The sequence below is a fragment of the Microcaecilia unicolor genome, chromosome 10 (assembly GCF_901765095.1).
Source record: "Microcaecilia unicolor chromosome 10, aMicUni1.1, whole genome shotgun sequence".
Taxonomy (NCBI): Eukaryota; Metazoa; Chordata; class Amphibia; order Gymnophiona; family Siphonopidae; genus Microcaecilia; species Microcaecilia unicolor.
This window is the reverse complement of record NC_044040.1, coordinates 202,905,042-202,923,493: the sequence shown is the minus strand read 5'-3', so window position 1 is coordinate 202,923,493 and position 18,452 is coordinate 202,905,042. Positions and strand designations below refer to the sequence as shown.

At 43.4% G+C, this 18,452-nt stretch overlaps 1 protein-coding gene across 2 annotated transcripts in view; it reads right to left on the bottom strand.

Moving 5' to 3' along the window:
• The window catches only part of KCNMB2 (potassium calcium-activated channel subfamily M regulatory beta subunit 2), a 134,206-nt gene that overhangs the window by 27,354 nt on the left and 88,400 nt on the right, over positions 1-18,452 (bottom strand). Inside the window, exons 1-2 of one of the 2 annotated variants that reach the window (XM_030217179.1) lie at positions 11,699-12,002; positions 11,438-11,557 (exon numbers count right to left, since the gene is read on the bottom strand). In XM_030217179.1, coding sequence (XP_030073039.1) covers positions 11,438-11,557; positions 11,699-11,778 — 200 coding nt within the window. In that variant the 5' untranslated portion in view covers positions 11,779-12,002. Of the gene's footprint in view, positions 1-11,437; positions 11,558-11,698; positions 12,003-18,452 lie in introns of those variants that run through there. The other variant, XM_030217180.1, reaches the window with a different exon arrangement.

Genomic DNA, 18,452 nt, shown 5'->3' with positions numbered 1-18,452 from the left:
CAGCTTGCAACTCTACTGTCATATATGGGGTTTTTCATTTGAGCCTTCTGGAGATTTTGTGAGTAACTTTCCACGCAGTGGCAAAGTTTATGGGCTTATGGCAGCAGTTGCTTTTAAAGAAATGTTGAGGGGTTGGAAGAATGGATCAGTACCGAATGTTACCTTCTAGTGGAACTCTTATGTTTGATGTACAGGTATAGGTATGAGATGATAGCAGCAGAGCAAGCTGCTCATTTTGACGCCTTCTCTGCCATTTGGGCGCTTCTTTGGCGTCATATGGAGTTACTGGACTAATTTGGGTGGACTTTTGCTAAGGTTGTAGGGGCAGGGTGGATATGGGGTGGGGTGAAGTGGGGATCACACCATCTGGCAATGTTGTGTTGAAGTTTCTGAGTTGATTTGTGCTTAAATTGAAAGTAATAAAGTTGTGAACGTAAAAAAAGAAAATCGGTGGCTGGTCCCAGTGAGCGGTATTTGTGAGTGCTTTCTGGGAACTGTGGGACCACTATGGCTCCAGTAACCTAGAAATCACTGGGGATAATTCAAGAGAGGGAGACTTGCCCAGAGGCGGTTGTGACCCAGTCGGTGGGAGGAGGGTACTAGTGTAGAGCACAAGCGGCAGGAGAAGGCAGACCTCAGCTGTGCTGGGGATAGACCCTCTAAGTGGCTGCGGGGTAACCCTAGGTGGGTGGCTAGGCATTTCATAACATAAGCAGTGTATTTTCCCAAGTCCATCTTAATAATGGCTTATGGAGTTTTCTTTTATCTTATCTTTGGGGACTTAATACCCGCCTCATCCCTTAATAGGATTCAAAGTGGAGTAATAAAAGAAATTACTGGTTCAATAGCCATTAATTACAATCTAATGTAATTGTCACTAAAACAAAGAGAAAAACCTATTACAAAAATTTAGGAAATAAAAGATTTCACCAACTTTCAAAAACGAAACTAAAATATAGAAGAGCAAATCTAATTAGGCAAGTCGTTCCAGAGTTTCGCTGATAAGTACGTAAATAAATTTGTTACTAACAATTTATACTTAACATTTTTAACAGAGGGGAATCCCATAAGTAGATAATTACACTTGCAACTTTCTATAAATAAAACCCAACAAATTAATCAAATGGACCAATCCATTGGGGCAATGGTCTTCTAAGGTTTTGAAAATCAAACTCACCACCGTTCCCTAAGCAATGGAGAGACATGGTCAAACTTAGACATACAGTTGATCAATCTTGCTGCTGTATTCTGTCTAAGCTGAATCCTATGTACTAATCTATAAGAAAATGCCTAAATAAAGAGAATTACAGTAGTCAATTAGTGACAAAATTGACAGCTGGACAATGATTTTATAATGATCAGGGAAAAAACATGAATGCACTAAAAACTAACCTGTTTAAAAAGGCATACCCTACCGATCCAACATAAATAACTGATCTCTGCAGCACAACAAAACTAAAGAACGTAATGGACATAACACAACTCTTCCGTTGTACGATTCCCTAGTGTGGCTGTGCCACATGAACTTTATCTTACCACAACATCACTTTGTATCTGTTTACACCGGAGTCTGTAACGCCTCTCTGGTACTATGTAAGCCACATTGAGTCTACAAATAGGTAGGAAAATGTGGGATATAAATGTAACAAATAAATAAATAAATAAATAAATAAATTTAAGTTAAAAAAAGCTTTCCGGACCAAAGTATTTACCTGAGGCTCCATCGTCAACGAGGAGTCCAAAATCATTCCCAAGACCCTTGATGTCTTTTCTACACTAAATATGGTTCCGTCAGGGTTTAGAATAAACTTTGGAATATTAAAGAAGTTTGGTTTTGTCTGTATTAAGTTTAAGTTGAACAGCAAAGACCATTTGCCAATTTTGTCAATACAGCTAATAATATTTCTATAGGTAACCTGCAAGTCTGATGAACTGGAACCAATAAAAAAAATGTCAGCACTCTAAGTTAATAATTGTTCACCCAGATTCAATGCAATTTGACCAAGTGAGCTCATAAATAGATTATACAAAAGCGGAGAGATGGGGGATTCTTGTGTGACACTGCAGGACAGTACTCAAGGAGATGAAAAATCTTTATCCTTAATCACTCAGGGGCCGATGTTCAGACTGCGGGAGGGACCCTGGTTGGTGGTCAGCCCGGATATGCAATGCCGGGCTGTTTCCGGTGACCAGCATTAAATGTCCAGTTTATTTTTGGCTGGTTTAAAATTAACCGGCTAAGGGGCCCTTTTACAAAGTTGCGGTAAGCTCTACGTGCGCGCAATGCACGCCAAAATAAGACTACCGCCAGGCTAGCACACCTCCCTTGCCACTAGGACAAATTGTTTTTTTTTATTTCCTACCGTGTGTGGTGTTTCCGGCTTTAATCGGCAGTTGGTGCATGCCGACCAGTTACCAAGTGTGTAGAGCGTGCGCCCTTACCGCTAGATCAATGGCTGGCGTTAAGGGCTCAGGCCATAAACAGGCATGCGCTGCTGTGAATTGTACCGCAGGCCCATTGAAAAAAGCCCTTTTTTCCAGACATAGTAAAAACTGGCTCAGCGCATGCCAAAACCATGCGCCCACACTACCACAGGCCACATTTTGCCGCAGCTTAGTAAAAGGACCCCTAAGTTAATATTTGGAGAGAGCTGGTTATGTTTAAACTGGCCAAGGGTAGTCCAGCGATTTACGTGGCCCGATGTTACAGCTTACGATCGCTGGCTTTGTGCTGAATCATTTGGAGATAGCTGGCTATATCGTCTGCCTTGTAGCGCTATAGAAATGATAAGTAGTAGTAGTAGTATTTTTATCTTTGTAAATGTGCTCCTAATTTTCTTAATTGTAAACTGCTTAGGATATAAATGTGAAACGGGGGAATATACTCACTGGAAGATTCTATATACATCTTGATGGTTCCATTTTAGAGAATAAATTTGGAGCTATGGAGCCCTGTCTAGCGTAAGGCAGTAATTCAGCCTGTTATGGTGGGGTTTTTAAAAATGTTGTGAGAAATAGTTGTTGACCTTAAATGATAGCATAAGAAAGGTTGCTCTAACAGAGCAGGGAAATAACAACCTGCTTGCATCGTCTTCCAATTACTCATCGTGCATTTTACTTTGAAAGCTCCTACGGTGATTGTCGTCATTTCCAGAAGATGCCAAGCTGGGGAATGAGGGGGAGTGCTGTTGTCAGACAACTTCAGAGTCAAACGATGTGATGGATGTCAGTCCACACTCACAACAGAGACACAGCGTGTTCCAGCAGTAACGCTATCGGAGTCAAATGAAGCCTTCAACAACACATGGCAAATTGAGTTACAAATGTTCCCATATGGTCCACTGCTATGAAATTGGACTGAAAACTCAAAGAAAAGATAGCAGTTCCAATGTCTAGGTAATGCCAAACTGTTTTTTGGACAGGAAGAGTTCTCTTATAGCCCCTCACCATGGGTCTTCTCAGCAAGGGCTGCGGTCTGGTTTTGAATTTTCATACATGTGGGTGGAAAACAAGACTAATTTGCATAGCATGTTTACCCTGAAACCCAAAGCTGTTTTGGCTCACAAAGTGAAACATAGAAACATGATGGCAGATAAGGACTAAATGGCCCATCCAGTTTGCCCATCCTCGGTAACCACTAACTCTTTCTTTCCTAAGGGATCCCATATGCGTGTCCCACACTTTTCTTAAATTCTGACACAGTCCTCGTCTCCACAACCTCCACTGGGAGGCCATTTCACACATCCACTACCTTTTTGGTGAAAGAGTTTTTTCTTAGATTCCTCCTAAGTCTATTTCCTCTTAACCTCATCGTATGCCCCCTCATTCCAGAGTTTTCCTTCATTTGAAAAAGGCTCACCTCCTGTATATTGACGCCACTGGAATATTTAAACGTCTCTATCAAATTCCCTCTCTCTCGCCTCTCTACGTGTTGAGGTTCCTAAGCCTGTTCTTATACATTTTACGACAGAGACCGCTTACTAATTTTGTAGCTGTCCTCTGGATCGACTCCATCCTGTTTATATCTTTCTGTAGCTGTGGTCTCCAGAATTGCATGCAATACTGTAAATGGGGCCTCACCAGAGACTTATACAAGGGCACTATCACCTCTTTGTTCCTGCTGGTCATCCCTCTCCTTATACACCCAAGCATCTTTCAGGCTTCGGCCATCACCTTTTCAACCTGTTTGGCCACCTGATTGGTCATCAGACACAATCACCCCTAAGTCCTGCTCTTCTTTTGTACACAGAAGCATTTCACCTCCTATATTGTATTGCTCCCCTGGATTCTTGTAACTCAAGTGCATGGCCCTGCATTTCTTAGCATTAAAACCTAGTTGCCAATTAACGGATCATTCTTTAAGCTTCGCTAGATCCTTCTTTTTGCTATCCAAACCCTCCGGGATGCTCACCCTATTACAGAGTTTGGTATCATCCACAAAGAGACAAAACCTTACCAGGCAGTCCTTCTGCAATATCACTCATGAAGATGTTAAAAGGAGCCAGCCCGAGGACCAAACCCTGTGGTATTGAAGAGGCTATGTCTTGGGAGCCTCAATTTAGGAAGATTTTCAGCTGAACTTTAGGGGTCCTTTTACTAACGTGCACTAAAAGTAGACCTTAGGGCACCCTGGTTTTCTATTTTATTCATTATGGATATGTGCTGACACAAAAAACAAGCAAAATATCTTCAGCATAATAGAATTGCGTGGAGACCCTGCTCTTGGAGATGAAAACGTTAACGGAATTCAAAAATGCATGGGATAAACATAAAGGAATCCTGTTCAGAAGGAATGGATCCTCAGAAGCTTAGCGGAGATTGGGTGGCAGAGCCAGTGGTGGGAGGCGGGGGCTAGTGGTTGGGAGGTGGGGCTAGTGCTGGAAAGACTTCTACGGTCTGTGCCCTGAAATGGCAGTTACAAATCAAGGTCAGGTATACACATAAAGTAGCACATATGAGTTTATCTTGTTGGGCAGACTGGATGGACCGTGCAGGCCTTTCTCTGCCGTCATTTACTATGTTACAAAGTTACTATGTTGTAAAATACAGGCAAGGGGACTCGGTGAATTGGCCCTTTTTGTAAGGCAATGGATCAAATTCCTTGCTACTGTGCACACTTTTCTTCCAGGAATATTAGAAGATCCCCGTGGGTGCATCACTAACATGCCCAGACTTGGTTCCTGCCATAACGACACTGAACACATCAAACATCGTAACAAACGCGGATCCTTTCCTTAGGTGTAGTGTCAATGTGAGTTATGAAACGCATCAGGTTTCATAACTCACATTGACGCTATTGAGAGTCTTAGAAAGCTTGACAAAAATTTAAGATGCGTTTGCCTAGTGCTACAGACCGAAAAACTCATGGTTCTGTCCTCATCAACAATGACTGCCACCACACAAATCCTTAAACCAAAGAGCGATGAACACGTATTTTGTTTCTTTGGGGAAAACTAAGTATATCTAGCCCTTAAAAACTTGAAGCTGAGACTTAACTAAAGCTAAATGGATATACTTACAGAATGAAAGTGATTCTGTCAAAGATATAATTCTTTACTTTACACTCAACATCAGGTTTTCTTTTTTTTTTATTTTTTATTTATTTATTTATTTATTAATTTTTAACTTTATAACAAGAATTCACTTGTTACTGAAATACAGCATGATTCAAAAACATATTAGAAATTTAAACTGATCCAACAATAAAATAAAGTTACATCACTTTAATCCAACAAATAAAATTATTGCTTCCTTAGACCCCGTTAATTAGGGAGGCGGTAGGAATTAGAGAAGTTAAACTTAAATAATACAAATAATAATTAACATAGGGCGTATTATTCCCACAAATATCTTATATCATTTCAGCTGCTTCAACTCAAGAAATGATTTTAAATGTTCTGGTAAATAAAAAGTATATTTAACCTGGCCCAACTTAACAATACATTTACATGGAAATGCTAGAAAGAAAGTCCCTCCTATATCCAATGTTTGTGATTTCAATGCCAGGAAGGCTTTCCTTCTTTGTTGGGTTGTTTTCATTACATCAGGGAAAATCTGAACCTTGACTCCACCGAAACAAGTTTTAAAATTTTTAAAGTATAATCTCATTATATTATTTAAATCTTGTTCAAAGATAAATGATACAACCAAAGTGGATCTTTCAGAGTTTTCATCTAACGTTTGTTCCAAAATTGCTGAAATATTTTTTAAATCCAAATTGGCATCTCGAGAGCCTTGTTTTTCCCCCACCTCACCTTTGGGATTAGGAATATAAAATAACTTATTTATAGGCGGCATTGCATCAAGTGGTATCTTCAATACTTCATGTAAATAACGTTTAAACATTCAACATCAGGTTTTCATTCATATACAATACACTATAGTCTTGTTTTGTCTTGGGATTTAAGGGGGAATTTATTATTACTTTCAATTTTTTTATTTATTTATCTTGTCTAGCAGCTTCTTCCTGTTCCTTTGGGCTTCCAGTTGAATCAGAACTGGACCCCTCTGCCTGGAACTTGGTACCAAGAACCTTCACTTGCTTGTATCCCATTTGAACCCCTTTCTTCCCTTCCAATCGAACCCAACCCAACCATAGTAGGCTACATCCTATGCCAGATGCCAGAGACTACAGATCCTTCTGGAACAGAGTATGCATCAGGGGCGTACATAGACTTCGCCGGTAGGGGGGGTCCAGAGCCGAGGTGAGGGGGCACATTTTAGCCCCTTCCCCCCAGCGCCGCCATTGCCGCCACCCCCTGCTGCCGCCAGAACCACCTCCAACAACTGTGGCCCGCCCACCCGTCGACCCTCTCGACCGCCGCTGACCCTCTCGACCCCCCGCCCGCTGTCGCCTACCTTTGCTGGCGGGGGACCCTAACCCCCGCCAGCCGAAGTTGTCTTCCTTCATTCATTTGGGTTTCTTCTTTCTGAGTCTGACTTCCTGCATGTACACAACGTGCAGGACGTCAGACTCAGAAACAGAACGAAGGAAGAAGAGGACCTTGGCTGGCAGGGGTTGGGGTCCCCTGCCAGCAAAGGTAGCAGACGGCAACAGCGGGTTGACGGCAGGGGGGGGGGGTCGAGAGGGTCGTCGGCTGGGGGGTCCAGGGCCAAATCTGCGGGGGCCCAGGCCCCTGTGGCCCCTGCAACAAATGCTGCTTAAGCAGTCTTTAGAACAATCCTGAGTTCTTCTGAGCTCAGCCTGGCCAGTAGGAGTCACTATAATGCACTGGCTTGTTACTCACTCAGGGGCCCTTTTATTGAGGCACATCAAAACATGGCCTGTGCTGGTGTAGGCGCGTGTACTGGACGTGTGCAGGTCCATTTTCAGCGCACCTGAAAAAAGGCCTTCTTTTGCCGAAAATGGAGGTGCAGCAAAATAAAAAATCAGCGCATGTCCATTTTGGGCCTGAGACCTTACCGTCACCCATTGACTAGGTTTCTCCCGTGATAAGCAGGAGGCAACTGTCAGCGTGCATACACTGGATGCGTATCACAATTAGAATTACCACTCGGGGCACAGGGTAGCCAGGCAGTAGTTCTAATTTGATGCGCATTGTACGCATGTAGGCGCCTACGCGCCTTAGTAAAAGGACCCCTCAGTCTCTATAGGAGACAGGATAAACATTAGCAAAAGAATGGACAATAAGGAAAGTCAGGCTTGCATTGCCAAAAAAGTATGAGGTGCATCCAAGCCAAATCTCTCATATCTACAAGCAGAAGGACAAACTTCTCGAGGACTGGCAGAGCAACACCAGTCCTGAAAGAAAAATGCAAGAGAGATGGAAAAGCAGATGTGGCTTCACTGGTTTTCAAAAGCAAGAAGTCGACAGCTCCCTGTCAGTGGTCCTCTGCTGATGGAGAAACACAAAACCTTGAGATTTGCTCAGACCTGTATTTTGCGGTTAAGGATGCTGGAGACTCTGATTATGAGCCAGCAGGGGTGGAAGTTGGCATTGAGCGTGATGCAAGAGACCCATTTGCTGCTGCATTACACATTTCGAACATTGTGAGAGCTTATCTAGAGGGTAATGGGTACCGACATTACTATGACCTGCTTGACCTTGACTACAACACAAATAGACTAAACACTGTACAGAGAATTCTTTCTGATGTTTCTTTCTCCCGTTTATCGGATACGAGTTGTGTGTGACAAGTTTTATTTATGTTTTATTGATCTTTTTTTTTAGAAAATTGTCTACGCCTTACAACGTTTAGCATGAAAGGAAAATTGTTGACTGTTCAATAGAAGTAATAAATAAGTCGTGCTACACTGGATCTTTGCGGATACTGAACTAATGCTTTCAATATGCTCATTTCGGTTATGGGCTCGATCCGGTTACGCGCATGTGAAACTTCGGGCCAGAGGCCTTGCACTAAACTGGAGTGCACTGCCTGTTTATTCTCAGAGTACAATTGGAGATTTATATGGAGTTTCATTTAAAGCTTCTAAGGGGGATTTCTAGGTGATCTATTTTCTCTCTCTATTTTTTTTAGTCTTTGGCTTTTCTCGTCTCCTTGCTGTGGGTTAGAATTTGATTCTTTGCGACGATAATTTACATGTTTATTTTGTGCTAATTGATCTGTATTTCTTAATACATTTCACAATGAAATTACTAATAAAAAAATTTTCTTCACAAATTACATCCATTAGTGCCTATTTAATTCAATTTTATGCAATACCCCCAAAGAGCTGGTTGTCTGCAGTGATTTCGTTCTCTTGATTCTGATGTAATGCGTGAATCCAATTGGTGAATCATCACAGTTGCAATCGTAATGTGTTTTGTTTACATAAGGCTGAATTAATTGGGGAAGTATTCATTCTGTCCTCAGTGTCTGTGAAACTAGGAAAAAGATCAGCTGAAAATATTCACAGAAAACCTCGTCAAATTTCATGATCTTAGTCCTCGCAGTGGGGGAGGGGGGCTGTTTTACTAAACTGCGGTAGCATTTTTAGCATGCGGTAGAAATCAGCTGGTGATAAATACCAAGATGCCCATAGGAATATCACGGGTGTCTCGGCGTTTACCACCAGCTGACGTCCATCTTGTTTCGATAATACGTGTGTCGCGCGCTCGAGGACCTTGGCATACTGTCAGGCTTCCACCCCGGGAGCACTGGGTTTGTGAGTCCGTGGGCCACTACCGTGGAGCGGCAGTGGCAGGCAAGATCACCTCCAAGGTAGAGATAAGACAAAACTGGACCGGAACCCCGGACTGGAGTTCTACACAGGAATACACGGAACTGGAACGCACCGGACAGGTGCGCACTGGGGTGGAGCCCGCTGGACAGGAACACACTGGAGGGCCCCACTGGACTGGAACATACAGGAGTAAAACTCGCTGGACTGGAACACACTGGAGCGGAACCCACGGGACCGGAACCCGCTGGACTGGAACACACTGGACCTAGGCTTCACCTACGCTTGACCACCTTTCCCCGAGGGTTGAACCCTCAGGTTCGGGCGGCCGGCAGGGCTTACAGGAAAAACCGGAACTGGAACTTGCAAGCAGGAACAGCAGGCATGAGGATCCAGGAGTGCCCCCTGGCACTTCGGCGAAGGCAAGGCAGCCAGGCAGGGAATGTCCGGGTTCTGGCAGTCGGCAGGTTAGACACAAGGACTAGTAGACTGTACCCAAGCTAATAGGAAAGCTATGCCCAGGCAAACCAGTCATACACAAGAAACATACACTAGGTAACTCAGGAGACTAGTAAAGCTATACAGCAGCTAACAACAAAGCTGTGCCCAAGCTAACAAGTCATACACTGGAAACAAACACAGAGAACTAGCAAAGCTAGACACAGGCTAACAAGCCACACGGTGCCTAAGCTGGCTAGTCTAACACTAGGAACAAACACAGAGAACTAGCAAAGCTATACACCGGCTAACAAGCCACACGGTGCCTAAGCTGGCTAGTCTAAGCCTAGGAACAAACACAGAGAACTAGCAAAGCTATACACAGGCTAACAAGCCACACGGTGCCTAAGCTATCTAGTCAAACATAGACACTCACACAGAGCAAACACTGAAACAGTGTACAGAGCACTCTATACACCAGGGCCCTAGATGAATAAATGCAAAGGCCAGGGCTGTAGTCTCTAAGTGATTAATAAAGCCCTTCCACACCAGAGGCACAGCTGCAGCAATCACCTTGCATCCAAACAGAGGCTTGACACACAGAGAAGTCAGCCCAGCGGGAGCCATCATGGATACTGGCATAGAGGAGTCGGCGGCAGCCATCTTGGAAAAGGCATAGCCCACACAGTTGAGGTTCAGTAGGGCAATCAGCACACAGAGCCAGAGAGAAACTAAGACAGAGACAGAGACAAGCAGAAGCCAGCACAGCAACTGACTCCCAGAAACAGGGTAAGTCACGGCCACAGACGTAACAATGTGTTGGCCTGCCCCCTTACAGGGCCGTCCTTAGAGATGGGCGCTCTTAGACATGGGCGCCCCCGTTCGATTATCCCCCTCTCTTTCACCTACGAACCTTAATGCAATATAACTCTGTATTTCTAATTTCAGAAATGGCAATCGCCATTACGGAACAATGTAAGCCATGCGTGGGATAAACAAAAAGGAATCCTGTTCAGAAGGAATGGATCCTCAGGAGCTTAACCGAGATTGGATAGCAGAGCCGGTAGTGGGAGGCGGGGCTGGAGGTTGGGAGGCGGGGATAGTGCGGGGCAGACTTATACGGTCTGTGCCAGAGCCGGTGGTGGGAGGCGGGGCTGGAGGTTGGGAGGCGGGGATAGTGCGGGGCAGACGTCTACGGTCTGTGCCAGAGCTGGTGGTTGGGAGGCGGGGATAGTGCTGGGCAGACTTATACGGTCTGTGCCCTGAAGAACACAGGTACAAATCAAAGTAGGGTATACACAAAAAGTAGCACACATGAGTTGTCTTGTTGGGCAGACTGGATGGACCATGCAGGTCTTTTTCTGCCGTCATCTACTATGTTACATTGAGCCTGCAAATAGGTGGGAAAATGTGGGATACAAATGCAACAAATAAATAAATAAATAAATAAATAAACTGTGCAATGATGAAGCCTTGCCAAACATACATAGGTAAAGCCCTACAAAACAGCCTCTTTAGTGATATTACTGCTCCGCCAACACAAGAAGAAAAAATTCCACTCCTTGGCGAAACAAATCGCTACCTCAGCTCGTTTCGTTGAGGAGTGGAATTTTTTCTTCTTCAAAGAACTTCTAAAAGAATATCCATAAATGATTGGTATAGAGCCAGCGTAGTACTAATAAAATCGTACTGGAATTGAATTACATTCTTCTTACTTGTGAATGATTTGTTCCTTTCTGCCTATTTATGTACCCACATTTTTGTAAACCGCTCAGGTCTGCAAGTTAGGTTGAGCAATACCGTAAATTTGAATAAACTATAATTACAAGGGAATCATTGACTGAAGCTTTACTTTACCTTCGTTCATCAGGTCTGTATGATGAGGATGTCCGGCCGCTGGTCCAAATGAACATTTTAGAGGACTTCCTCGCGTCGCGTTTCCTGACTCCGGAGGTCTTTGAGGAATGACGTAAGGACCTAGGAAAGGGACATATGCCGTCATACCTTTGAAAAACATCTTTGCCTTTAGGACGCTGTGCTTATCAGCACTGAGAACACACACAATGGATTTTGAACAGCACAGACTGGATTTCTGCTTATTCAAGTGACGGAACTGACCTTTCTCTCTCCTTCCCGGTTTTAATTGACAACATTATATTATCTTCTTTGACTGAACAAGTTTGTTGTTTTTCTAGCATTTACCGTCTCTCCTAGGAAAACTTCTTCGTCTTTCTTGTGGTTTTTTTTTTGCCACTGTAGAACTTTTTCTGCAGTTGAACTGCCCTTGGGATGCCCTAGCAAAGTCTAGCTGATGAAAAATCCCCTTGGTGCATACTCAGTAATGGTTAAGCAGTGCCCATAAACCTTGTGCTTTTCGTATTTTGCCTTTCTATTTATGTGTTTGTTCTAAGCAGCAATAGATCTGAAATAATTATGTGAATCCACGGTGCATTCAGAATGCATTGATCTGCTACCAAAACTCTGGTTAAATTTATCTGCAGTTTAAAGTCTCTCTGCCTGCTGGCACTGTGATTGGCTCTGCTTGAGAGAATCATAGCAACATGAACAAGGGCTCCAGGACTGCTAATGGTCACTGGTGCATGCAAATACATTTTCAGGTTTGTTTTTCTTTGCCATTCCTTTAACAGCGGATTAACTCTTCATGTTCTAGGTCACTGCACACAAATTTCTCTTGTGCATATTCATTCCGTGTATTCTGAAAATAGAACTAGATAGGGGCACTTCAGGTTCAACTTTGGAAACACTAGTCCAAGTTTCTCATCATATTCTACTCTGAGAACCCTTATTTTATCATCCTCACTTTAATATTCCCTTACCTCTTGTTTGTCCTGTTTGTCTGTCCTAATTAGATTGTAAGCTCTGTCGAGCAGGGACTGTCTCTTCATGTTCAAGATTACAGTGCTGCGTACGTCTAGTAGTGCTATAGAAATGATAAGTAGTAGTAGTTGTCTCTGGGATTCCGGAATCTTGCTACTCTTTGGGATTCCGGAATCTTGCTCTCTTTGTTCTTATCCCCTATTTGTCTTGTTTGTCTGTCCTAATTAGATGGTAAGCTCTGTCGAGCAGGGACTGTCTCTTCATGTTCAAGTGTACAGCGCTGCGTACGTCTAGTAGCATTATAGAAATGATAGGTAGCAGTAGTCGGTCACCTACTTTGTTAAAACAACAATGAGATACCGCAGATTAATGACTCCTGTGGTAGATCAAGGTGCAGTAAAAGCTTGCATTTTACTGCATCTTGATAGCTTCCTCTCTGAATTGGGAAACTGAGGGGCTTTTTAACTAAGCCACTTAAGTGCCTACGTGTGCCAGTTCTGAGTTACTGCCTGGCTATCTTCGTGGCCCGGGCGGTAATTTCTTTTCTGAGATGCATCCACTAGGCACGCCAGAAAATAATTTTTATTTTCTGGCACGTGGCGCTACTGGGCAGTAAAAGGCATTTGACACAAGTAGACCATTATCGCCCACTGAATGTGTGAGACCTTACCGCTAAGTCAACGGCTGGCGGTACAGTCTCAGACCCAAAATGGACACGCGTCAATTTTCATTTTGCCGCATGTCCATTTCCAGTAAAAATTTTTTAAAAAGGCATTTTTACAGGTGCACTGAAAAATGGATCTGTGCGTGTCCAAAACAGATGCCTACACTACCGCAGGTCATTTTTCAGCGCACCTTAGTAAAAGGACCCCTTAGCAGCTCTGAAGCAATGGGCCGAGAACCAGGGAAGTTGGACGTGTCCGGGTCGATATTTAAAATGATTTATTCAGCCAGGAGAGGATCCTGGCTGTTTAAAAATCATCTGTGTGAGGCTATTCACAAATATTCAGCGGCAGTTGAATATTACCACAGACTGCTAAGCTAAAAGCCAGTCATTTTGTGGGCTGTCAGGGGGTGGAGTCAGCACTTATGTGGTTAAGTGTAGGGTTACCATATTTGCTCCCCCCCCAAAAAGAGGACACATGCCCCACCCTGACCCTGACCCCGCCACACCCCACCCCGCTCAGCCCCTGTCACACTCCCACCCCGCCCCCCTGTCACACCCCCTAAGGGTGTCCTATCTTCCCCTCCCCTTACCTTACTGTACTGCCCTAGTGGTCTAGTAACCTGTTCAGGACAGGAAAAAGCCCCCTCTTTCCTGCCCAGAGTGGCTGCAGACTGTCTTGCTGCCTTTCGTCCCGGCGCCGATTCAAAATGGCTGCTGAGAGTTCAAGCAGTGGCCTTGCAAGGCTGCCACTTGAACCCTCGGCAACCATTTTGAGTTGGCGCCGGGACCGAAGGCAGCAAGAGACAGTCTGCAGCCGCTCCGGGCGGGAAAGAGGGGGCTTTTTCCTACCCCAAACAGATTACTAGACCACCAGGGCAGTACAGTAAGATAAGGGGAGGGGAGGAAAGGAGACCCCAAGGCCCGCTCGCCCACTGCAAATCCGGACAAATGGGCAGGCTGGCAAAACCCGCCCGGTTGCCCGGCCGAGTCTATAAAAAGTTGATGATGTGGGACTTTCAGGCTAAGTTAATGCAGGTTGTCCTTACTTTAATGTGGGTAAATGCACTCAGGTTAATGAATCGACTCTTTTAAATATAATGACTCATGGGAATTAACGTGTGCTGCTAATCTACCTCATAGTACAACCTGCATTAACTCAGCACAGCTTACCATGCTGAATTCCACTGTGAATAAACTGCTACACATATTTCGGATGCAGAAAGAATTTTTCTTTTCCTTATGCTTCTGAATCGGTTCCTTTTCATTGTCTTATCACATTCATACAGCTGTTAGGAAGTCAGAAGGAGGCTGGTCTCAGTAGTTCTTCCTTGGTCTAATTTAAACTTAACCATCACTATCTCGCACATTGTACCGATAGTACATATACTATCTGCCTTGGTTTATGGCAGTTAATAAATAACCAGGTCAGTATTCAAATGCCACAGTCAGTATTTTTTAAATGCTGGCTGTGGTTTTTGAAATCATTCTGTGTGTTCGGTCTGGCCGGCTATCCGCTGAGTTTCAGCATGTCGCCGGACACGTTTGGTGGCCAAATACCTGGAATATCCTTGGCTGGATCCAACTTAATGCCAGCACTGAATATGGGATTAGCCGGTTAAGGGGTCCTTTTACTAAGGTGCACTGAAAAATGACCTGTGCTAGTGTAGGCACGTGTCTTGGACACGCGCAGATCCATTTTTCAGCGCATCTGTAAAATATGGCCTTTTTTGACCGAAAATGGACTTGCGGCAAAATAAAAATTGGCACGTGTCCATTTTGGGTCTGAGACCTTACCACCGCCCATTCACTTTGCGGTAAGGTCTCATGCGTTAACTGCTTGGCAATCATCTACACGCATACAATGCCAATTACTGCCTGGTTAGCGCTGCAGGCCGGAAAATAAAATATATTTTCTGGTGCGCATAGTGGGTGCATGTAAAAAATGAAATTACCGCCCGTAGCGGGGCGGTAGTTTCAAATTAATGAGCATTTTGTGCGTGTAGGCACCAACACGGCTTACTAAAAGGGCTCCTAAGTTGGAACTGGCCACAAAAAAACCCTGGATATTCAATGCCGGTCACTGGAAACAACGTGGCATTCAATATCCAGATTCAGTGCTGACCTTGGGAGGCAGCCCGCCTACCTCCCGTGGTCTGAAATATCGGCCCCAGTGCCTACCTCACAGAGCTTTTCACACTGACTCCCTTTCTTATCTATCTTTGCTCGCTATACCCTATACCCCAACTCACACCGTGAGGTCACTTGACTCAAATTGCCTTGTTTTACCCTCTCCTCGAATAGCTCACTATGAATCGACAAGGTCTTCTGCATTTTTCTTTCTGTCCCCTTATCTCTGGAATGGCCTCCCTCCTGTTATTTATTTATTTATTTATTTAACACATTTATATCCCACATTATCCCACTTAATTGCAGGCTCAATGTGGCTTACACAATACCGTAGAGGTAGACGCCAGTTCAATAATACAAATACATAGTACAGTAGAAAGCATGTAACAAACATCAGTATAAAACAACAAGGAAATAAAAAGAGGGAAGTTATAGACATTTAGTACGGTTCATATTTTGTTGTGTCGCATGAAGTGAGAAGTTAATTTGGGTCAGGGGGGTAGGCCTTCTTAAACAAGTTGGTTTTCAGTAGTTTCCTGAAGTTAAGATGGTTATGGATAGATCTTATGGTTTTGGGCAAAGCGTTCCACGTACTTATGTAAGAAAAGCTGGATGCATAAGTTGATTTGTATCTAAGTCCATTGCAGTCTGGATAATGCAGATTTAAATAAGTTCGAGATAGGCTGGTACTCTTTCTGGGTGGTAATTTTATGAGGTCCATATTGCAGAAAAAGTGGGAGAGCGACCAAGGATACCAGAAACTGGAGGATGTTCGATAATAAACAGTTTTATTGATAATTTGAAGACTCGACACAACGTGTCGAAAAACTGCATTACGAACAGCGCACGCAGCGCATCTGACGGTAACTTTTTCCTAAATACAGTCTTTTTAAAGACTACAACGTTACGTCTGAAGGATTATCCTCAACGTTATTTTGCAATATTTTGTCCCAGAGACTCCTGATGCAGGCCTGATGGCCGAAACACGACGTTGTGTCGAGTCTTCAAATTATCAATAAAACTGTTTATTATCGAACATCCTCCAGTTTCTGGTATCCTTGGTCGCTCTCCCACTTTTTCTGCAATATTGTCTTTACCGTGGGGCGTTTGAGTTCTCCGCTTTTCTGGCGGATTTTCTCCCAATTTTATGAGGTCCGACATGTATCCCGGAACTTCACCATAAATAATCCTGTGACAACGAGTGCAAACCTTAAAGGCAATATGTTCTAAGAACAGAACCTTAATTTGTGAAATTCAAAGTCACTTTTAAAAACGCATTTTTTTCACCTTGCTTTTGGTCACAACCCAGCCATGGCCTGGCATTGAGCTTGGTGTCCTGCATGGTTGGTCTCCGGCATCTCAGCAATTCCTTCTTGTATGAATGACCTTTTGGTATGTGAGACCCTATCCTATGGCATTCCTTTTTTACATATTATGTTATTTTATCATATTTATTTATTATGACATTTCTACCCCGCATTTTCCCAAGAAAACTCAGGTTCAATGCGTCTTACATAACAAATTAAGAAGAAGCATTACAAGACAATTAATATTAATGCAAGAATACAACTATTAAAAAAAAATTCTTTTCATATTAGCTGATCTAAAGAAGTGGGCTTTAAGTAAACGTCTAAGCAACTTCTTCACCTACCCAACTGCAGAAACATAACGTACAGAACAACATATACAGCAGGATTCAGCTACCTGGGATCAAAATGGTGGAAATCGATACCAAAAGTCATAAGAAGCATTTATAACTATCTTCAGTTCAGAAAAGAACTCAAAACATACCTTTTCAAAAAATTCTATAGCTAACAACTCAAGCCACACATGTCCTCTTAAGTTACAACTGCAAAACGTTAATGTAATTGTACTGTAAATTGAAAGCCACTTCGAATCAAAACTTGCTTTTGGATAATAGTGGGATACAAGAATGCATAAATAAATAAAACATATAATCAATCGACTGAGTGTCTTATATACTTGGGTAACGAGTTCCAGAATTTGGTAGTTTGGAAAGAAAAATTAGCATTATGGATAGTTTTTTAGGTTAAGTTTTTACAACTTGGGAAATGTAATATGAGATATTCTCTAGATGATGAGGTGGCATTTCATGGTGATAACTTAATGAGATCTAGCATATAAGATGGTAAGATACCATAAAGAATCTGATGAACAAGAACATAGAACTTAAATGAAATTCTTTCATTGATAGGTAACCAACGTAGATCTTTAAGACGAGGATTTAACGTAATGTGGCGACCTTTATGTAAGGTGGGCAGCCGTGTTTTATGCAGTTTGTAATTTTCTTAGGAGACTGTGCTTAATCAAACATATAAACGGCGAGTGACCGTACTTGCCGCAAATGTGCAGTAGAGACCTTCTCTGCCCCGCCCCCACGTCAATACGTGATGACGGGGGGCGGAACAGGCAGAGAAGAAGAACGAAGGCCGACGTCGGCAGCTCAGCAGAGCTCAGTGCTGCGTTCCCGGACCCTCGCTGTTTCAATAGCGGAGCGAGGGCCCGGCCGGGTGGAAGGTGGGTGGTGACGGCTCGGTGGGGGGGGCGCGAACTCGGAGGGGGAGGGGCAGCGGCGAACTCGGCGGTGGGGGCGGGCCTTTCAACCCCCCTTCCTATAATAGCCCGTTTTTACGGGCTCAAAGTCTAGTACCTGCATAAATTGAATTGCAATAGTCAAAATTTGGTTAAGACTAATGACTGAACTGAAGTGCGAAAGACTGATCTTGAAAAGAATGGTTGCGAAAGCGGTATATCAAGTTTTAATAAACTATAATTATCTGGATAGTGAGTGGTACTAGATACAGATGGACAGTTGTGATTGCTAATGGCTCTAGGAATAGTAGCGATAGGCACCCGCTATTTTTATTTATTTATTTATTTGTTGCATTTGTATCCCACATTTTCCCACTAATTTGCAGGCTCAATGTGGCTTACATTACACCGTAATGGCGATCGCCATTTCCAGATACAGAATTACAGGTTGTATTACATTAAAGCAGATGAATGGTACAATAGAATACAGAGAGGTATTGGATTGGTCGTTTTGGTATGCCTTCTTGAACAGGTTGGTTTTCAGCAGTTTTCGGAAGGTTGTTAGGTCTTGCATTGTTTTTATGGCCTTTGGTAGCGCGCTCCATATTTGCGCGCTTATATAGGAGAAGCTGGCTGCATATGTGGATTTGTATTTAAGTCCTTTGCAGCTGGGGTAGTGAAGATTTG